A 23,020-nucleotide genomic window follows, 5' to 3' on the forward strand; every position below is an offset into this window, starting at 1 on the left:
TCACTGAGCGCTCAGAGTGGAAACGTTTATCATGCATGCAAATACTAACTTACTTTCTAGAGAATGTTTAACTTAAAAGACTAAAAAAATCTCAGATAATTCATTTCGGAATAGAAACCGCCTTCAGCCGCACTCACTACGGCGCCCGGCTTCGCAGCACCAGCCACGAGGGGGCAGTGGCCGCCGCAAAGCCGAGGCGGGCGGTGGGCTCGGCGGCTCGGCCATCGCTTGCTCTCGCCTGGCAATGGGCTCTCGGCCGTGGATTAGCGTTGCTGGAGACGTGGGAGGCCGCCGGCCCCGCCCCCGACCGGTGGCGGCTGCGGCGGCGCAGCGAGGCAGTCGGCACTGCGAAGTGGAGGCACCGCGAGCGGAGGGCGCGACCGGCGGGTCCGGGCAGCGTGGGTTCGCCGCTTTGGGGGCTCCAGTCCGCGCGTCAGGGTCGAGCTGCACCGCGGGCTCCTTAGGTGGGCCTCGGCTCGGGACGCCGGGAGTCGGGACCGCTAGTCAGGGCGCCGGGACCATGGCGTTGCGCGCCCGGGCGCTGTACGACTTCAGGTCTGAGAACCCGGGCGAGATCTCGCTGCGGGAGCACGAGGTGCTGAGCCTGTGCAGCGAGCAGGACATCGAGGGCTGGCTCGAAGGGGTCAACAGCCGCGGCGACCGCGGCCTCTTCCCAGCCTCCTACGTGCAGGTGATCCGCGCCCCAGAGCCCAGCCTGGCGGGAGACGGCGGCCCGAGCGCCCCGGCACGCTACGCCAATGTGCCCCCCGGGGGCTTCGAGCCCCTGCCCGCCGCGCCGCCCGCCTCCTTCAAGCCGCCGCCCGACACCTTCCAGCCGCTGCTGCAGCCACAGCAGGCGCCGCCTCCGAGCACCTTCCAGCCGCCCGGCGCGGGCTTCCCGTACGGTGGGGGCGCCCTGCAGCCGTCGCCTCAGCAGCTCTACGGCGGCTACCAGGCCAGCCAGGGCAGCGATGATGACTGGGACGACGAGTGGGACGACAGCTCCACGGTGGCTGACGAGCCGGGCGCTCTGGGCAGCGGAGCATACCCGGACCTCGACGGCTCGTCCTCGGCGGGTGTGGGCGCAGCCGGCCGCTACCGCCTGTCCACGCGCTCCGACCTGTCTCTGGGCTCCCGCAGCGGCTCGGCGCCTCCGCAGCACCACCCATCGGGGGCCAAGAGCTCGGCCACAGTGAGCCGCAACCTCAACCGCTTCTCCACCTTCGTCAAGTCCGGCGGGGAGGCCTTCGTGCTGGGGGAGGCGTCAGGCTTCGTGAAGGACGGGGACAAGCTGTGCGTGGTGCTGGGGCCCTACGGCCCCGAGTGGCAGGAGAACCCCTACCCGTTCCAGTGCACCATCGACGACCCCACCAAACAGACCAAGTTCAAGGGCATGAAGAGCTACATCTCCTACAAGCTGGTGCCCACGCACACGCAGGTGCCGGTGCATCGGCGCTACAAGCACTTCGACTGGCTGTATGCTCGCCTGGCGGAGAAGTTCCCGGTCATCTCCGTGCCCCACCTGCCCGAGAAGCAGGCCACCGGCCGCTTCGAGGAGGACTTCATCTCTAAGCGAAGGAAGGGCCTGATCTGGTGGATGAACCACATGGCCAGCCACCCGGTGCTGGCGCAGTGCGACGTCTTCCAGCACTTCCTGACGTGCCCCAGCAGCACCGACGAGAAAGCCTGGAAGCAGGGCAAGAGGAAGGCCGAGAAGGACGAGATGGTGGGTGCCAACTTCTTCCTGACCCTCAGCACACCCCCCGCCGCTGCCCTTGACCTGCAGGAGGTGGAGAGCAAGATCGACGGCTTCAAGTGCTTCACCAAGAAGATGGACGACAGCGCGCTGCAGCTCAACCACACGGCCAACGAGTTCGCGCGCAAGCAGGTGACTGGCTTCAAAAAGGAGTATCAGAAGGTGGGCCAGTCCTTCCGCGGCCTCAGCCAGGCCTTTGAGCTGGACCAGCAGGCCTTCTCGGTGGGCCTGAACCAGGCCATCGCCTTCACCGGAGATGCCTATGACGCCATTGGCGAGCTCTTCGCGGAGCAGCCCAGGCAGGACCTGGATCCCGTCATGGACCTATTAGCACTGTATCAGGGGCATCTGGCCAACTTCCCGGACATCATCCACGTTCAGAAAGGTAAAGCCTGGCCCTTAGATCAGGTATAATGGAGTGTATTGTGCAGGCTGAAAGGGGTGACTTCGACAGCAGTACTACTGTGGGTAGTAGTACTGGTAGACTCATATTCTACCGGTGGGGAAGCGAGCAGAGACGTGGACGCCTGGCTCTTTTACCGAGTGTAAGGTGGATTGCTCGACAGGCAGCTTCCTCCTCGAGTATCTCCCAGTAGGGAGTGAGTACTCTTTCTCGAAGGTTCAAAGAGTACCTTTGATAAGAGTGCTATAGTTTTAGAGTTTGAATAGTTGAGTAATGAGCTGCTCAGATCTGTAATCTTCAGACGAGGGTAGAATTAGAAGGGGACCCAAACCATGTTGGGCATCTCTTTGAACACTGCACTGTCACTTAGTGATCGGTTTCAAAATGTGAGGAAATAGTGGAGAAGAACGGATGTCTGTAAACAAAGAGAAATCTGCTTTCACCCTTCCACACCTCTCAATCTCTGCTTCGGTAGAGGAATTAAGATTAATTCTCTGAGCTTAAGAACTTCCTGCAAAGAATTCTTGCCTGCAACCTTCGCGAAGTAAAGTAAAAACCCTAATTTACTTTGTGAAGTGAAGTAAAAACCCTAATTTTAGGAAAAGCGTACTCATTTTGAGTTTGGAATCATTAATGTACTGAAATTGAGAACGTTGTTTAGGAAAATTGTATAGGGAAACGACGTAGAGTGAATATAATCTGAGGATTGGATCTGAGAGCGGCGTTACTGGTATCCCTGTAAGTTAGCTGTCCAACTGTCAGAGTTCATGAGTTATTAATAGTTGTTAGTGTCTCTGACCTTTGCTAAAGCACTGGAATTTGCAAATTAAAAAAATATATATATAGCAGTAGTCCTTGTCTTAACATTTCTCACTAATGTGCATTCTGATATAATGCCTTGATTGAGAGAATGGGGAGGTGTGGGAGTTAGTGAGGCAGTCTTGCCTGTGAAAGTCCAGTGTAGGGGCGGCTAGGCAGCAGGGAAGCCTACTGTCCCTGTTTCCTGAGCAGGTCTGGCCTTTACTGATGAAATGCTCACTGCCTTTCTTGTGGGCCAGTCCGTTTATGAGCAATCCTAATCTCTAGCATGTCTTTTCTTGCATTGAACTGAAGTTTGCGTCCCTTGATTGTCTTTCTGTTCCCTGGGACCGCCTTCAGACATTTGGAGACAGCAGTCTCGCTTCCTTCCTCTCTGCTTCTCTCCTTCCCCTTCCAAATGTGTGACTGGTCTTCTGACTCTTATGGGGAAAGGGGCCTGCTGGGAGAATGATCAAACGCTTTCAGTCTTGTTGCCGCTGCTGAAAGGGAGTACCCTGGACATCAGTACTAATTTTAGTAGAGAGCGGTAACTTTCTTGGCAATTTGCAATTTGTAAATGCAGTCTAATATTGAATTCGGTTTTTGTGCAATCACATTGCTGTTGGCCTATATTAAACCTGTATTTACATTCCCTATGCCTTTTTTAAAAAATATAAATTATTATGAATCTTTGACTTTTTTGACTGGTGTTGGTGGAACTCCCTTTGTGAGCCTTAATGGACGGACTTAGCGTTCAAATTCCATTGTGTTACATCATTCTGGACCTATGCTGGCTGCCCTTTTACACATTTCTGTGAGTTTGTGCAAATTACCGGTAAATAGTTGAAAGGATGGAACCAAGTACAGACACTTGGACATGTGTGCTGGGCCGCCGGTGTCTGTCTACTTTAGGTTGGCATCAGTTCATTCACTGTCAATCACACCATGCACTCAAGCTTTTGTCAAGTGGTCTGCTTTTGAAATTATGTATTAGAAAAAGTATGGTGTGTGTTCTAATATCTATTTTGAGTTTATAGCAGTGGTCTACTTAGTCTATTAAACCATCTGGTTATGGCCAGGATCACGCCTGTAATCCCAGCATTTTGGGAGGTCGAGGCAGGAGGATTGCTTTAACGCCAGGAGTTTGAGACCAGCCTGGGCAACATAGGGAGATTCCCATGTCTACAAAAAATAAGGAAGTTAGCGTGGCATGGTGGCTCATACCTATAGTCCTAGCTACTAGGGAGGCTGAGACTGGAGGATTGCTTGAGGATAGGAGTTTATTTGAGGTTGCAGTGAGCCATAATTGAACCATTGTCCTCCAGCTTGGGTAACAGAGCAAGACCCTGTGTCCAAAACAAAAAAAACAAAAAATACGTAGTTTATTTACTTATTTATTTATTTATTTTGTAGAGACAAGTGTCTTGCTATGTTGCCCAGGCTTGTCTCTAACTCTTGGGCTCAAGCAATCCTCCCAGCTCAGCCTCCCAAAGTGCTGGGATTATAAGCGTGAACCACCATGTCCAGCCTAGTTTATCTTTTTTTAATTATAGAACTGGATTTGTCTCCTGTCACTTGGGGTTTGAAAAACTTCCTTCATTAAAACCAGTATCATTTTATATGGCTTAAACAGATTCAAGAGCACTAAACATAATCTCTAGGAACTTTGAAAAGAACAGCAGTTGATATTCAGTATAGTTTGTTTCTGCTGTAATCTTGGTGTGTAATGTACAGCGAGCCTGTGTCCCTAGATGACACATCTTTAGAAAGTACTACCATTTAAAGTGACAGTGTGCAGCACATAAGGTTAAAAGCATTTGCTTATAGCCAGTGTTTATCAAGGATGCTAGTGTAGGCCATTTTTAGGAGTATAGATGAGACGAATATCATAAGCCAGGATAAAAGCTTTTTGAGCGTATTCAGGACTTGTGATTGTAAAGAGCACCTCAATTCCATCACCTCCCCCACTCCAACTGTTACACACTTGAAATATGGCTAATGTGACTAAGGAACTGAATATTGGTCAACAGAGATGATAGAACTTTTCCATCAGTGCTGAAAGTTCTATTGGGCAATGCTGTGTTAAACTGCTGGCTGCAGTTTAACTATCAACCCCATCGTAAGCTTCTCCAGCAAATTATTATCTTTTAATGTACTTTCCTGATAGCTTGATTTTTGCCTGGTCATCTCATGGCACCTCCTCCTTCCCATGTAGGCTTAATTAATAAAAACTGGGAAGGAGAAGCAAGTCCTGCTAGACTCTTCTTTGCTGAACTTCCCAGGCACTCTGCCTGAGTGACATTTCAGTAGTGTGAGCATCTTTTGCAGTGTGCCTTTGTGTCCCATTTAGAAAACACACTGGTTTCGGGACAGATGTCTGAGGCCATCCTGGTGAGAACCCAGCTACAAAATGAGGGTGGAAAACTTGAATACTCTTAAATGTGGTGGGCTGACATTTTCCTGACTGTACTAAATACTGAACCCATTCTTTAATAATGATTTTAGTGTACTCACTTTCTGCAAAAGTGAAGAAAGCGATACAGTTCCCTCAGCCAAAAGAGAATTCTGGAATTTTGATTTTTTCCCATCGATGAATGGAGTCTTAGATAAACAGAACTATTTAGGTTAATGGAATTGAGCGAAGAAAGATGGTAGTTTGCTATAGTCTGTAGTACATTAGATGGGAATTCAGAATCTACTGAAATTTTATTTGTGTTTTGCTTTGACCTAACAGGAGTCCTTTAAGTTCTTTGTTCATAGGCAGCTCATCGATCCCCGACTAGGCAGTGTGCACATGTTTGTCACTGAAATGTAACCCTTGTGGTCTTGATTTTTTTTTCTTAAGTGATAGCATTTTATTTTCTCCCTCTTTATCATGCCTGTCTGCAGTATATCTTTATGGTATTGATGTTGGTGAGTTTGGGGTAGTACTGAGGAATATATTTTATTATTACTTTCTTGGCATATTCAGTTTTGTTTCCAAAGATGTGATTGATCTCTAATATTTAATAAAGCTAAACCTAGGGGCAGCAAGTTGAGGTTTAAAAGCTTTAGGTTTACCTCTTGGGGTTATTGCAAAAAGGAAAGACTGTAAAAGATGATGAGAAATACTGGTTTCATCCTTGTTTAGGAATTTGGACTAAATAAAGATGGCTAGAGGGAGTTCCTTTAAGTGAAATGTCTTTATTCTAGAGAAAAGGTGTATAATAGTGTTAAATTGATTTGTTGGTTTGGGCTGTGTAAAGCAGGGAGGCAGGACTAGATAAGTAAATAGGAAGTCCTGTTTTCTGTACTCTTTAAATATACAGAATCTACTTCATTGCTCTCTTAAGTGTCCCAGATGGAGCCTTTTTTCAATAAAAAATAGCCCCAGGACCTCAGGAATGGTATACCAGTAGTGGGCCTATCAGTCTTGCTGGGTAGAATTTCACCATTGTGCTTCCTTTTACTACTAGTAGAGTTGGCCTCATGTCCTTCAGACATTAATTAAAGATAGCTGAAGTCCCAGCAGAGCACACAAGGTAAGGCTGGGCCACACTGAGACCTTCCCTGTCTGCTCCCCATTCTCCTGTAGCTAAAAATAGCCCTGAAAAGGTGGTGCCAGGAATACAGAAAAAAGCTCTAAGAAGTCAGGGCAAATTGCAAATTCATCCTTATTTTTGAAACCTCTGGGCTAGAAATTGAGGCTGTTCATTCTTTCTGTTTTCACGCCATCTTTAGTTGAACCCATTTCTCCTCTCTGCTGCATTTACCCCCAGATGTTCTCTAAAAAGACTTCATGTCTCTAAAAAGAGAACAGGTCTGGGGCTTACCCTTTGCCCCAGTTTGTGTTTTCTTAGGGAAAATAAGGTAACCTTTAGTGCTTTTGAAATACATGACTCAGTTCCTTGGTTAAAATATAAATGTGACTGCCCAAGGACAGTCTTGGGCATGAAACTGGGTGTGGGCACTGCTCACACCACCCTGTCAGGGGTTTCTCAGACTTCTTTTTTGAGCCACATAGCCTTCAGAGTCTCACCGATCACAGTGGGACTGAAGGGAGGCAGAGGACCTGCATTCCCACCCTCCTCCCAGTAACTCAGGGAGCCTAGGGGGTTTCCTTGTTCAGAAATGTTGTCCTGTCTGGCCATCTTAGGACTTCCAAGCATGACGCCAGAACCCAAACAAGTGAGAAGTTCTGTGATTCACTTACAAACCCTTCCCTTAAACTATTTAACATGTTCCTTCTCTTTGGGCTGAATAAAAAACTATTATTGTATTGCCTCATGTATTTTTAAATCAAAGTTTAAATATCAAGTTAGATTTAATTTGCCATATAATTTTGAAGCTCCATATCATTAACTAAAGGATTATAAAGTGGCAGAGTAATGCTGAGCTCTGTTTGACGAGATTATATCCGGAAGGCAGACGTGTATCATATCCCACATTTATACAACGCCAACTAGAACCTGGCCGCTCTGCCGGTGTCTGCAGGAGGGCTGGGTAGGCCTCTGGTCTTTAGTGAGTTCTTTGACTAGCTATAAAGACAGGTCAGTCAGCCTCGGCAGTTCCTTGTGCCAGGTTTCTGAGAGCCTGGTAGATGGGCCAGTCTGCCCCAGAAGTTGCACCAAGGGGATGAGACTAGGCTGGGTCTGCTGAGAGAGCTGTGCCAGTGAAGGGCACAGCCAAGCCAAAAAGCCGTGGGTGCAGAGCCTCATCGCCATGGGAGCTGGCCTGTCGGGACCAGCATGGGCTCTGGAGAGCCAGTGTGCGAGCGTGGAGGAGTTTTGGACAAGTTATTTTAACCTGCGTAATGCTCAGTTATCTTTGGCCAAGTGGGGGAACTTCCTCACAAGGTCAGCATAATAATTAAATGTTATGGTTCATAGTAGCTAGTCACTAAATGTTTATTTTTGAAAAATAGGTGAATTTAAAAGGCAATGACAGCTAGGCATGGTGGCACATGCCTGTAATCCCAGCTACTTGAAAGGCTGAGGAAGGAGGGTCACTTGAGCCCAGGAGTTCAAATCCAGCCAGGGCAACACAGTGAGACCTTGTATCTTAAAAAGGAAAAAAAAAAAAAAAAAAAATTAAGAGCACTCTCCTTTGAAGGACAATTTCAGTAATCTTATCATCCCCCCTGGCAAACTATTGCCACCCGAATTGCAGGCAAAAGTACAAAAGCTCAAGGAGTCTTCAGTCTAGCAATTAAATATCTACTTTAATCAGTTTGCCCTGTATTGCACACCGGAAGTAATGGTAACTGGGATAAATGTCGATGTTATTTGGAGTAACTGGTTTGTTGTTGTTCACATTGAAGAGTGTATGTTAACTGTCTCCTGCTGGCTCCCCCCAACCCAAATCACTTGTATTCTGGTGCAAATCACTTAACTTTCTGAGCTTCAGTTTCCTCATCTGTAAAAGTGAGGTTCATCATTTCCTAGGTACCATTTTGTTAGTTGACTTTTTAAGAAAATAAGATGAGTCTTAAGTATCCAGGAAACTTTTAGACATTGTTTCAGGCTGGTTTTAATAGTGTTCTGTCTGTTTATGTGACTGTTATCTGGGAGTTTGAAAAGCCCTTACTAATTGGTGTGAAAGAACATTTATGTACGTTTTAGTTCAGATCAGCAAACATGCATTGCAGGCTTACCTCACTAGGAACTCGGAATGTAAAAGTGATTAATACCTGGCCTGCTGCCGCCTGGTGAGGGTTCCCAGGTATTCTGAAGCTGCAGTGTGGTAGACAGCTGGAGCGACTTCTCTCTGACCCAAATTAATAGGACCACCAAAGAGATAAATTATGATAGTTTTTTTAAGATGGAGGCTTGCTCTGTTGCCCAGGCTGGAGTGCAGTGATGCGATCTCGGCTCACTGCAACCTCCGCCTCCCGAGTTCAAAAGATTCTCCTGCCTCAGCCTCCTGAGTAGCTGGGATTACAGGCATGTGCCACCAAGCTTGGCTAACTTTTATATTTTTTTAGTAGAGATGGGGTTTCACCGTGTTGGCCAGGCTGGTCTTAAACTCCTGCCTCAAGCAATCTACCCACCCACCTTGGCCTTCCAAAGTGCTGGGATTACAGGCATGAGCCACTGAGCCCAGCCTCTGATATTGATCTTATAGCTTGATTAAACTTTAATTTGAACGAGTTTTAGTTCATATGTCATTTCTGTACCTTTTCTTATGACTTATCTCTCACTGTAATTTGACTTTCCTCTTCTGCTAAATAAATTGTTATTTAGCAGGTAAGGGGACAGTGAAGGAAGGGGAGCTAAAATCATTAGATTTATTCATAGAACGCTCTAAAAGATAAACTAGATTTTATTCAACAAATAGGTGTGTACCCTTCATTGTCTAGGCACTATTCAAGATGCTAGTGTTGCATCAGTGGCCAAAACAAAGATCCCCACCCTTGTGGAGCTTGCAGTCTAGCAGGGTGGAGACACTCAATGAAAAACAAACACAGGAAGTAAGTTTTAATGTATGTTGGAGTTTGGTATGTGCTAGGAGAAAAAAGTAGAGCAGGGAAAGAGGGCATGGGAGGCGGGATGAAGTACTAGAAAGAGTGCTCAAAGTAGGTCTCATTGAGAAGGTGAGATTTAAGCAGAGACCTGAATCACTCTGGAGTCGGGGGAGTCATCCAAGCAGGTATCTCAGGGGAGAGCTTGTCAGGCAGAGGGTTTAGCTAAAGTGAGGCCCTGGAGTGGGCATGTGCCAAGCAGGTTGAGGAACAGCAAGGCCAGGTGGTTGGAGTTAAGAGGATCCTAGGAGATGAGGTCATGGAAAGTGAGATTTGCAAGGCTTTACAGGTCACTGTTAGGACTTGGGATGAAAGCCCAAGTCAGATGGATGCAATTAGAGGGTTTTGAGCCAAGGTATGACATCCAACTGGACATATTAACAGACTTAGTCCAGAGCAATGAGAATAGAATGGCGTGGGGCAGTCAAAGGTGGATGGAAGCAGGGAGCTAGTAGGAAATTCTCAAGTAATCCGGGTAAGAAATGCTGGTGGCCTGAACCAAAGTGGAGACAACAGAAGTGGTAGGGGAGGGGATCCCCCTCCGGATATATTTTGGAGGTAGAATCAACAGGTTTTCCTGAGGGATGGGATTGTGAAGGATGTGACATGCGAGAGAAAGAGGAGTCATCAAGGGTGACTCCGCAATTTTGGCCTGGCCTACAATAAGAATTGTCAGAACAGCAGTGGGGAGCAGCAATCAGGACCTGAGTTTTCTCCTTTTAGGTAGATCAGGCTCATGCATTCTGTTGCATGTCTCCCCACCCCAACGCAAGCACTTTCAAGCTTCAGGTCTAGTCTCCTTCCTTGGAGTATCCCCCTTGGATTGTAGTCCTTTTGTGAATAATTGTCTTATGCGGTGCTCAGTTATTAGTGTGTGGGTTTTTTATGTTCCTGTGTTGTGTAGCTGTTAAATACTGTTTTATACATGCATAGCAAAGTACTTAATGAATGCTTGTTGAATTAATGAAGTAAGCACTCAGTAGCTACTTGGTTGATCTTGAAATAGATTTATAAGATGTTTTTGTTTTTCCATTTATATGATGATGGATAACAGTCTAAAAGTGTACAGGAAATAAAGATAGAATCTGGATGTATTTAATGGATGAAGTCATTAACAATGTGAGTAATTTAAAAGTCTTAGAGTTATGTGTTTATGAAATGACTTTCCGTAATTCACTGGGGAGGGGAGAGGAAGTTTGAAAATGCTTAAAGTGCCAGAGAATTAATATTGTATACCTCATGATTTCACTTTATATTGATTATTGGTGTTTAAACTTACGCATGCACACACACACATATACACACACACATTTTCCTCATTAGTAAGTTTTAGTTATAATATTTTTGCTGGGGTCTCATTTGCTTAATTCAGAGCACAAGATCCAGAGAATACATTCACCTTGTTGCTTGACTTGGATGCACATGGAGCACTGAGCTCATGTGTGGAGGTACTTGCCCTCATGGAAGGCTCTCTCAGTTCCATGAGGGAAGTAGAATGTGTGCACAGGAGACTGAGATAGAAGGTAGATTTAACTTAGTGCTGCGAATAAGACGGTGCATGGGAGTCCAGGGGATAGAGAGGAATTGTCAGTTTATGTCACAGGCTTGAGTGGGCAGCATTTGGATTCTCCCTTTGAAACATGGTCACAGTGTGACTTTTGGAGGAGCATAGGGGGAGAGCGCACTCCTGATCTTGAAATGCTTTAGCATAGGTTTGATAAGCATACAGTAATTGATAAGCAAAGTACCCAGTGCTCAGGTCAGTGAAGGGAACTGAAGTGAGGAGCTGTCACTGTACTGTGCGACACACAGTCGTGGACATGCACCATGATGTGAAATAGTACAGAAGGAGGAGTAATTATGGAGAGTGGATGGGAAGGTTCAGGGGTGGCTTCTGCCAGTCTAAGAAGAGTCTTGAAAACAAGTGGAAGTTTGCCAAGCCGGCAGAGTGGGGGAAGGGCATTCTGGGCCGAACCATATGGGATCAATCTTGACTGCCTCTCAGAACCAGCTGCTGAGGGGATACAGCAGAAAATGGGGCCCTACCCTGGATCTGAATCAGAATGTCTGTGCTGCCTAGACATTGGTGTTCTTTGAAAAGCTCCTCACATGCTTTTGATGTACTGCTGGGTTTACAGCTGCTGTTGGAGGTGATAAAGGAAACATGGAAGATCATATGGGATGCTGACATGGTCAGGCCTGCACTTAAGATGGACAGGTCCTGGTGGCAGGTGTAGAACGTGGTTGGGGGTTAAGTGAAATGGAGAGCTCTCACAGTAATTCAGACCAGATGTGATAACATCCTAACGGGGGGAGTGTCCATGGGGGTGGGAGCAGAACACCGAAGGGGCTGCTTGCCTGCAGCGTGGGGTAAGGGACAGGGAGAAGTACAAAATGGCCTGCAGATTAGAGGCTCTGGGTCACCAGTAGAGATGGCCTGGAGTGGGGTCTGCAGACTACAGCCCACGGGCCAGATTCACCCAGGCACCTGTTTGTTACAGTGCTTGAGCTAAAAATGGTTTTTGTATTTTTAAATGATTCTGTGTTTAATGGTTCTATAAGTCCCCACATAATAACCTCAATTTTCCCTCTTGACCTGCAAAACCTAAAATGCTTACTGTCTGGCCCTTAAAGAAAATGTTTGCTGACCCTTGACTTGGAGGACAAGCAGGTTAGGGCAGTGGGAGTGGCTACTCTTTATTGAGCACTTACTATGTGATAAGCAGTATTCCAAACATTTTATATATGTCCTTTTTTTTTTTTCCCCACTAGAAAATTCAGAAGCAATACCTTGTCTTAATTCCATGCAGGAATGGGTATGACAGCAGTGTGGTTGTTAGCATGGAATAAAACCAGATGGGTTTGAATTCCTGCCAGCTTCACTGTGTAACCTTGGGCCACACACTTCTTAACCTCTGTTTCCTTGTGTGTAACATGGAGTAACTATGTTATTAATACAATAGCTGATAATGCTGAAAAATATTTTTCAGCATTAATTATCAGCTATTGTATTAGTTTCCTGTGGCTGCTGTAACAAATTCCTACAAACTGGGTGATTTACAACAACAGAAATGGATTCTCTCAGAGTTCTAGAGACGAGAAGTCTGAAAGGACATTGTGGCAGTGCCGTGCTCCCTTTAGAGGCTCTAGGGGAGACCCCTCCCTTGCCTCTCCAGCTTCTGGTGGTTGCCAGCAGCCCTTGGTTTTCCTTGCTCTGCAGCTGGATCACCTCAGTCTGTGCCTCCATCCTCACGTGGCATTCTCCCTGTGTCTCTGTCCCTGTCTTCTCTTAAGGACACCCGTTGTCCTAGATTCAGGGCCCACCCTAATCCAGAATGACCTTACCTTAACTAATTACATATTCAGAGACCCTATTTCCAAAAAAGGTCACAGTCAAAGGTTCCATGTAGATTTTAGGGGTACACTATTTAACTCAGTGCAGTTTTTAACTCCCCCAAAGAGGTGTCATCTCATTTGGTGGCTGTGAAAACTGAGGCTCAGGGAAGTTAAGTGATTTCTAGGCTCACGGAGCTAATGAGGAGAGCTAGGATTTGAGCACATTATTTGCCTTAAGTTGAGACTGGTACTTCTTATGCTACAATACGTAACATGCTTGTTAGAAAATTGACTTATTCTACAGGCAGTCAGCAGCCACTAAAGGTTTCAAACTGAAGAGTGACATTTAATCATAATCAAAATAGCTATCATGTTTTGAAGACTTCCTGTGTGCCAAGCATGGTGCTTTGTGTTTTATATTTATTATATCTATTTAAGCTTCATGGGAGCTTTTGAGATAAATGCTCTTCTTATACCCATTTTGCAGACAGGAGCTGAACCACAGATTTTTTTTTTTTTTGAGACAGACACTTTTGCTCTTGTTACCCAGGCTGGAGTGCAGTGGCGCAATCTCGGCTCACCGTAACCTCCACCTCCTGGGTTCAAGCGATTCACCTGCCTCAGCCTCCTGAGTGGCTGCGATTACAGGTGCCTGCCACCACGCCCGGCTAATTTTTTGTATTTTTAGTAGAGACAAGGTTTCACCATGTTGGCCATGCTGGTCTGGAACTCCTGACCTCAGGTGATCTACCTGCCTCAGCCTCCCAAAGTCCTGGAATTACAGGTGTGAGTCACCGCGCCCAGCCAAACCACAGAAATTTAAACTGAGAGTTTCCGGAGGCATCCTTTGCTGGTGCACCCTGGCTCCCTGAGGCAGGGCTTTTGGAAGTTACTCCTGTTGGTCGGGCAGAGATGAGGAGGCTTTTAGAGTACTCCAGGGGAAGAGTTGGTTTTGGAAAGGAACAGGTGAACTCGAGACACCTGCTAGGTATCATGGCAGGACCTGGTGAGGCGCTGGCTCTCCTGAGGAATCTAGTGTTACCTTAGAGGTTTTAAGTTTGGGTGGTAGAAAGTAGTGAAGCCAGTGATAGAAGAGGTAGGCAGACTGAGAAGAGGAGCAGGACTAAAAGGAAAGACAAGGAATGGGGCTGAAGGGAGTCTTAGAAAATCCTATTTTCCAGGCCTTTTATTGTGTTTAGTTATGTTGACATTTGTGATTTTCACCAGAACCACCTATTGTCTGCAGCAAGACATTTTTAACTAAATACTAATAGATGTTAGTGTGGATAATCTGTAAATTTTCACGTTTTATGATTTGTATTTCACGTATATTTTAAAACTTGATACATTTTTAGATGCTTTGTTTTGTGTTTAGTTGGTTATTTATGATTTCATGCAAGGATGTCCAAATGTGGTCAGAGTAAAGACTCACAGCCACCGGACACCTTTGCCCTGCCAGTGCAAGGCAGCAGGAAAACCACAGGAGTGAGGAGTGTCCTTACGTTTAAAACAGCTGAGTTAGGAATTATCTCCACAGCCTCGTGATCGTGAAGGGATGTGAAGTGGTACTCAGGATAACGAAGAGTGCTTGTGCTGTTCACCAGTCAGTACCACCATGGCATACGTGGCAGTTGGGACAATGGCGTTTACAATTTCAGATAAAAACTGGAAAATTACCTGAAAACAAGAAATGCATTCTTTGCAAATATTCTGCTAACTCCAGCATGAACCACAGTGCTCTCAGATAGGGTCCCATAAGTGCCCTGGCTCCGCGCGTGTGGCTCGCCTTGCCTTGGCTTCTCTTCTAAAGAGCAGGGCCACTTTACTCTCTTCCTGGCCCTATCTAGTGGGACTTCCGTTTAGATTTATTTTAGCAGCTTCTATTTAGATAAAAAGAGAATAAGGTTTTACCTTTCATTAAAGGTACTTTCCCGAGTTCACTCTTTTCTTTGGTACAGATATGCTTGTTGTCATGTGTCAAAAGTGTTGGCAGCTTGCAAACATATCTACTGTTGCTTTTCTTTTTTGGTAGAGACCAGTACCAGTATCTGTGCACATGCCTCAGGTAATTAAAGAACTGGGCACTGCAGACTTCAGGCCCCAATTTGTGTTCTCTGAATTTGAACCATTATATGAGTTTTACTTTACAAAGTCAGTTTTTTAAAAGTTTCATTGTATGGTCAGCATTATCAAGGATAGTATGTCTACCTTATTTTATTAAGATTCTATGGGTATCAGTTCTTTAAGAAAAGAAACAATACATGGTTTTCTTTCTCATTCTCAGATTTTAAAGTCTTCATCTATATTTGCTTGGCTATAGGCAACATTTTAGCCATCATACCCAAAAACACTTCTCAAATAAAGACACTGTGTTTTCAGAATTCTCCTGAAACTATCACCCTAGTAATTTTATCACGTATTTAACATTCATTGTAGACTGGAACACAAGAACCTTTATATATATTTAAAATTACCAGCAAGAAACAGTTTTGCCAAATAAACCACAAGAGGTACAATCATGTGATTTCTCTCTTCATTTTTGGAATGAGGTGAACTGTATAAATACATATGCAGAGTAAGTAAAAGTAATCATGTTTTAAGGTATTTATACTCAAGTGAATATTGGTATTCAAACTGAATGTCATTCTGCCTTTAGACATTAGGTGATTGCTGAATGAAACTATAAGAACTACTTAATTAGAGTATAGCAACACTTTTACCTGAAACAGACTGATGATATCTTCAGGATGAAGTCAAGCTTAGAGGCCTGAATTCTTTAAGTGATTTTTTTTTTCCATCAAGCAACCAGGTTTTTTTCTTTTTGCAATTGACTATGCTTGTCTTTTTCCTCTTCCCTCCTTTTCAAAATGGTTCAAAAGTTCTCTTTGTCATTTATTATATTTATGAATTTAAAAGTGTATTTTAAATTATCTTTGAATTTTGATAGTTATTAACTTTAGGGACCTTTATTAGTCCATTCAGAAAATTGCTTTCCCTGACGAGTTCAGTATTAATTTTGTACCCTCCAGGGTTTATTAATGTGGTCCAAATCCTGGAGCCCACTTAGTACGAATCCGTGCAGGAATAGTATTTAGGGTCTGGAGGTTGTTTGTGGGTTGCTCATCCCTATGTTGGTGGCATAGGCTCCTAGGAGGCGTGGGGTACTAGTGTAGTGTGCTGTGTTTGAGGCCGGTGTATGGGGCTTATGCGATTGCCATGCGTAGGGCATTCCCCCTTCGGCCACGTATAAGGGAATTGCCTGAGTTGGGCAGACCCAGGTTCACATGCAGCTGGACACTGAGTAAAATTATTTAGTTTCCCGGAGTTTCACTTTCTGCCTCTGAAAATGGTGGCAATGATTACTTTTATTTCAGGGTTAAAGAGAAGAAAATGAGACACGCAAAGTGCAGAGCACAGGTGTGCACAGCGCAGGCACTCCTCTGTGATGGTCGAGTGGCTGGATGGCTGTCCTGCTTCTCTATTTTAAGTGGATGCTGGCCTTTGCTTTTTGAGACGTTTTGCTCAAAACAATATGAAAAAGTAAAAATAAATATTAGAGCAGGGAGGGGGAAGGGTAATCAACAAGTAGGTGGAGACCAACAGGGAGGAAGGAAAGGGGAGGGGAAGAAGTTAATGGGGAGTTAGCAGGGAAGGCCAGGGTGTGGATCCCAGCAATGAGAGGATAAGAACCCAATAGGCCACGTTGACCAAATTAGCATTTTCTTTCAGCATGTTACATGTGCCAGGGAATGAAGAAAAACAGGCCAAGTCCAGTCTTGAGTGACTTCTAAACAGCTGTCCCTGTTGCCCTTCAGCCTGTCTCCTGTTTTTTCCCATACACCATGGCTTCTGTTTTTTGGGGAAGGGCCCCTGGAAGACAGAAATCGAGTTAATGTTTTTGGCACATTCATGATTTCAAAATTAAATAAGGTGCTTTCTTTTTTCTTTTTAAGGGAGAAAATGTAGCTTTGGATTCCTGTTGCTTAGTGACTGGGCCTTTTGTATAATTAGTCTTAGAAGAGACAAAACATACTGAGAATAAGAGATTGGATTGAGGAAAAGAAGGCAAAGTTCAGGTACAAGAACTGGATGGGGTTGGGCGGGGACCTCTTGGAGCCATGGCAAGCCTCATGGGGGCCTGAGTTTGGGGGCAGGCAGAAAGAGGGAAAACAGGAAGGAGGCCAGACAGCTTCTTTAAACGGAGGGTAAGGCCTTGCCTGGTTAAAATGGCTGAGGCAGTACAGTGTATGAGGGCTTTTTTTTTTTTTCTTTTTTTTCTCCCCCTGTCTCACTTTGATGGGTCAGAAGTTTCTAGGAAAATTCTGGTTAAAATGCCTGCGGCAGTACAGTGTATGAGGGTTTGCTTTTTTTTTTTTTTTTCTTTTTTTCCCCGTCTCACTTTGATGGGTCAGAAATTTCCAGGCAAGCTGTTTCTCCCTGCGAATGAGAAGCAGAGGAACATGAAACAGAAAAGTTTAGTGCAGTGCAAGTGCATCTGCTAGTGTGCTCATTGAGTTTCAGCTTGCAGTGCATTCGTAATATGTGCACATGGGCTACATGACTCAAGAGATTCACTGCTCTCATACTGTCATTCTAGGAAAAAATTGGCATTGAAATCTTAAGTGTTTTTACTGATGGAAACAGTTTAATGATATGCTGTGTAAGTAGTGTGATGCTTTTGAAAATGGTGCTGATTTCTAATTCATAATTTATAAATGATTTTTAAAAATTTGAGCCTTTTAAGGTAATATTAATGAACCTTGTTACATGATTAAAAATTCTTTTGTTTTCATTGTTTTATATTCATTGCAAACATGAGTAATATAATTCCTCTGAAATTGAGAACATATGTATTATAAACAAAAACATAGTTATTTCTTGCTTTCCTCATTTCAGCCTGAGCATCCTTTAGAGCTGCGAGATGGCTTACAGTGGTTAGATACAAAGAAAAATGGTAGGAGGGGGGATGGAAGTGAATTTAGGACATTTGCTTTCTCTGGAGCTAGGACTGGTGATGGAGAAGTGGGGCAAAGTACCTTTCTCTGAGCTTTGGCAATTGCACTGATATGAAAATGAGCCCTGTTGGGAATTTTACAGGTACAGAATCAGCTTGGGAATCTAGGAGATTTTGTTAATAACAAATCCTAAACCAAAGTAAAAATATTGGTTTAATTTTCCTTTTAATTCTCAAAATGTAGAAAGGAAAGGATCCTTTTCAACAATGTAGCAGGTTCAAGTCTCCATCTCAGGCCTTAATCCACTCAATCTATGCCCACAAAAAAGGTAGTAGGTCTCCTGAATGAGGATGCCCTGCTTGGAAGGGAGAATGGGACATGCCAGGGCTGGCAGGCAGGTGGAGGTGAGGTCTTTGCCATGAATTAGCTGTGGGACTTTGAACAAGTGGCTCACCCTCTTCTTTGTAGAATGGAGAGAATTGTATAGAAACTCTTCTAAGACCTTTTTAGCATTAAAAAAAAAAAAAAAAATCTGAGAGCCAGCTCTGCCGTTCTCACCTGGGAAGCAGCTCTGCCTAGCCTTCCCCAGAGGGCGTCTCTAGGACTGGAATGTGAGAAGGTGCCTTCCGGCTCCTTCCTCTCCTTTAGGAATTAGAACTGAGGGTTTTTAGTTTCTGAGTTCACTTTCTATCCTGTGGAAGAATTCGAGCAATCCACCAAACTAATGCAATAATTAAGTTGAACTCTCTACCAAAACTTCACTTTCAACAGGTAAAACTTTTTAGGAGGAGCTTACTCTAGGATCCTTCCTGCCTCCTTCACAGAGATCCCCTGAGGAAGAAACAGCTGCAGTGTGTTGGAGGCTCAGCCTGAGGGGGGGCACTCTGGGCTCCTATTGCCTATTCAGGATCACTATCTTGGGATGTCGTTGAAATCTATTGCCTCACTTTAAATAATTATTTTTCCTGTACTTCAGATTCATTTTAAGAATGTATTTTTCAGGCTGGGGGCGGCGGCTTATGCTTTTAATCCCAGCAGTTTGGGAGGCTGAGGCGGGTGGATCGCTTGAGCTCAGGTGTTGGAGACCGGCCTGGGCAACATGGTGAAACCTTGTCTCTACAATTTAAATTAAATAGAGAGAGAGAGAAAAGAAAATTTCTTTTCAGTTTTGTAACTTGGGAAGGCTGCACTACTTCACGTGTAAATAGTGTTTTCTTCTGAATTGGAAAAGTTACTACTTCATTGGTAGGTTTTTTAAAGAGTATATTCACACTGGTCTGTATTGTCAGCCTCTTATTTAATCTCTCTTTAATGTGCACCTGAACTTTCTTTTCATAATAAAATCGTAATACGTTCATGCTATTCCAGATGCAGCTAACTAATGTCTTACTTTAGCCCAAGAAGCAGTTTCAGTTTACAGTGACGTTGTCATTGGAAAATGTTTTTCCCTCTGATTACACCTGTTTATTATTTTCTTTCATCTTAAAGCTGTTCTCCTAACTATGAGTACTATGGGATCTTTTGTTTGTTCTAACAGTGATGCTTTTGACCTTAGACTTCATTGTATAATTGCTCCCCCATTCTTTCATTTCCCTCTTCTGTTTTGAAAGCAGCGTGGTGGCAATATGATGTTTATGAGGGGAGGGGGCTGGCAAGGGGGCATGTTCCTCCTAAATTAGCCTCTTAAAAAGCAGAGCTTTTGATGCTATTGCCTGTTTTCATGTTGGTTCCATGATAAAAATGTGTAGCCCTTGTGTTATTTAGATTCTGGGCAACATTTTTAGTTTTCATTTACACTCCTCTGGTTTGGTTAAAAAACAATGCAGTATAGCCCTGAGAATGCTTAAAAAATGCTCTCCTACTTTGTTACAGCTCTGCAGAGTATGATGAAAAAACGCTGTCATACTTTGTTACAGCTCTGCAGCTGGTTGTATTGTACCTCTGCAGTTGTTTCTTAGGCAGCTACAAATTACTTAATTTCTAAAGTTATCCTAGAAGTAGCAAGTCTATGATGATCTAACTCTGCTCCAATAGTTTCTGCCTCCAACGTGCTAGAACTGAAAATTTTGCTCTCTGCCTTTCTTGTGATATTTAAAATTTTGAATATGAAGATAATTGTGAAACCTAAAAATATGTACACATAATTCCCAGTTTGAGCAGTTAGATCAACTGTAAGAACCCAACCATTTGTAACAAAACCAAATTCTACTTCTAATAATAATACTATTTCACTCACATCTAGCCAACGCTTGTAATACGGTTTCTATTGGAAAAATATGTTTCCACTTTCTTTTTGATTGAACTCAGAGTTAGGAGCTAGGCAGAGTTAGGCAGAGGTGGGTAGAGGGAAGCTTCCTGGGAACCCCAGAAAGTGGTTCTGTGTGTTAGTCCCCAAGTGTTAAACACTCATGCTGTCTGTCTGTGGATCACTTGAGCTGTTTAAAAGATGTCATTTTTTTTTTCCTGTTTACTTCTAGTCAGAACTAGTCAATTGACTTCCATAATTAGCTTACCGTTTTCATAGGGAGGAGAGCACTGATACCTTTACTGTTTGTTAAAAGGGGTACTGAAAAAAACTAATTGGAAAGTTGTGAGATTAGTTTTTAAAAAAAGAAATTATTTTCTTGGGAAAAGATGTATATATTGTAAACCTTTGCAAAGTATTTTATAAGAGTTAATTTTTTTATTTGGCTTCAGATGTTGGAAGGTCCTTGGCGTTGTCATTCTGAACATTAACAGCTCTTATCTTCAATTCAGGATATATTCAGGAACTCTCGATTTTTAATTTGTTCTAAGTATATTACTGTCAACTTGTTTTATTGCTAATCTTCTTTTAACTTTCTTTTGAAGGTGTATCTGGGAGAAAATCAATTTAGTTACATCTCAGTTAAAGGAAGTTATTTTTGTTTTTAAAAACTTGTTCTACATTTGTGGCTACAATTTTATGGAGACATAATCTTCCTTGATTACACGTAGCTCTCCTTATTCTACAAATTTGTACATTTAAAGTATGCTATTTAATACCTTAGTTTACCATTTTATATAGTTTTTATTTTTTAATTTTTTAGACAGGGTCTTGCTTTATTACTCAGGCTGGAGTGCAGTGGCATGATCACAGGTCACTGCAGCCTGGAATTCCGGGACTCTCCTGCCTCAGCCTCCTGAGTAGCTGGGAGTACAGGTGTGCGTCACCACACCTGTCTAGCACGTTCTCCTCTAAATAGTTGTAGTGCTTGCTTTGAAGTCAGTTATGCAGTCAGATCCCATCTCAGCCTCCTGCTGGGTTATGTGGATGACGGTCAGGCTCAAAGACGTTGCATAACTTCCTCAATTTCCTTGTAGTAAAACTAGGAGTAATGTCTGTTGTAAAGTTGTAGTGAAAGTTAGATGGAAAATGTCTAGCATATGTTATTACTATTTATAGCAGCTACCATTTACTGTTCAGATATTCTATTCTCTACCTTCCACCCTGCCACCATCCATAGCGCAGTGCGCATGTAGCGGGCCCTCTGAGCATTTTCTGTTGTCACATTGGTCACATGTTATCTTGGAGAAAGCCGTATTCAACTCCCATGCAGAATTGTGTGCTTCGTGGACCTATCTCACTTTGTGTCAGGGTAGTTTGCCTGCCCTGACGGTGCTTTGCGGTGTGGCTCCTATTTGAATCTCCCTGTTCTATCAGTGTGCTCTATACGTGACAGGCTTTCCATAAATGTTCACATTAAAATTATCACCCGGGAGCCCAACCTTTTGGGGACTTTTAAAAACAGCAACATTTTGTGTTATTCACTTAATAAATTCATACTTGGGGAAAAAATGAGTCTTTGGGGGTTTTTTTGTTTTGTTTTGTTGTTTTCTTGGTTTTTTTAAGATGGAGTTTCACACTTGTTGCCCAGGCTGGAGTGCAATGGTGCCATCTTGGCTCACTGCAACCTCTGCCTCCTGGGTTCAAGCAATTCTCCTGCCTCAGCCTCCCGGGTACCTGGGATTACAGGCGCCTGCCACCATGCCTGACTAAAAATGAGTCCTAAATTCTTCTTGGCTTCTCTAGTATGTATGCTTAGGAAGCTTGAAGTTGTTACATGCTGGCAAGATCCTGGGGCCTCAAAGAGATATTAATACTCATTGTTGTATCCGAGACTTTGGAAAATGTATGCTGATATAAGTTGTAAAAACTTTAGACTTGTTCTTTTTTTTTTTTTTTTTTTTGAGATTGGGTTTTACTCTGTCACCCAGCAGGCTGGAGGTGCAGTACTGTGATCACAGCTCATTGCAGCCTCAACCTCCCGGAATCAGATGATCCTCCCACCTCAGCCTCTGGAGTAGCTGAGACTATAGATGTGCACTGCCAGGACTGGCTAAATTTTTGTATTTTTCATAGGAATGGGGTTTCACCATGTTGCCCAGGCTGGTCTCAAACTCCTGCCTTTGCCCATCCCCCTGCCTCAGCCTCCCAAATTGCCGGGATTTTAGGCACAAGCCACCGTGGCAAGCCTTAGACTTGTTGATTTTTAAATTGGTTGTTACAGGTGCACATCTGTAATTCTATATAATGCAATGCAGTTTCTCAAAATATGGTGAACTAATTTGGAGTTTGACAAGCTGCAACTTAGTTGACATTCACCCAATTCAAGGCCAGGTTTCAGAGCTTCTCTATACTGGACTCTATTCTCTATGGTGAAAAGCCAGGCTCTAGTAGTTAGAGCAAGTAATACTTGCAGAATATTACCAATACAGGCAATAGCTGTTACGTAGGTCAGGCTCTGAGCAGGGCAGGATCCTGCATTCTGGTCCTTAGCATTTGAACATAGGACTGTGGCTTCCTCGGGTACCTTGGATTGAAATCAGATGGAAAATATAGTCAAATCATTTGAGATTTTTCTCTTTTAATTTCCTATTCCCTTTATCATTATAAAACATGTATTTTTTCACTACACATTCTCAGTCTTTTTGAATTTTTTTTCCTGTAGTTTTACCTGTTATACTTTCCTCGTCTTGTCTTTTCTTTTCTTCTTTCTCTTTTTTTGAGACAGAGTTTCGCTCTTGTTGCTCAGGGTGGAGTGCAGCGTTGTGATCTCAGCTCACTGCACCCTCTGCCTTCCTGCTTCAAGTGATCCTCCTGCCTCAGCCTCCCGAGTAGCTGGGGTTACAGGTGCCTGCCACCACGCCCAGCTAATTTTTGTATTTTCAGTAGAGATGGAGTTTTACCATGTTGGCCAGGCTGATCTCGATTTCCTGACCTCAGGTGATCCACCCACCTCAGCCTCCCAAAG

The 23,020-nt window shown here is 44.0% G+C and overlaps 1 protein-coding gene across 1 annotated transcript in view; it reads left to right on the forward strand.

Moving 5' to 3' along the window:
- The first annotated feature begins 264 nt into the window (after positions 1–264).
- Positions 265–23,020, forward strand: part of SNX18 (sorting nexin 18) — a 28,036-nt gene continuing 5,280 nt past the window's right edge. The window contains exon 1 of the mRNA XM_025389302.1: positions 265–2,141. Coding sequence (XP_025245087.1) covers positions 521–2,141 — 1,621 coding nt within the window. The 5' untranslated portion in view covers positions 265–520. The remainder of the gene's footprint in view (positions 2,142–23,020) is intronic.

This window comes from Theropithecus gelada, chromosome 6 (genome assembly GCF_003255815.1).
Source record: "Theropithecus gelada isolate Dixy chromosome 6, Tgel_1.0, whole genome shotgun sequence".
NCBI lineage: Eukaryota > Metazoa > Chordata > Mammalia > Primates > Cercopithecidae > Theropithecus > Theropithecus gelada.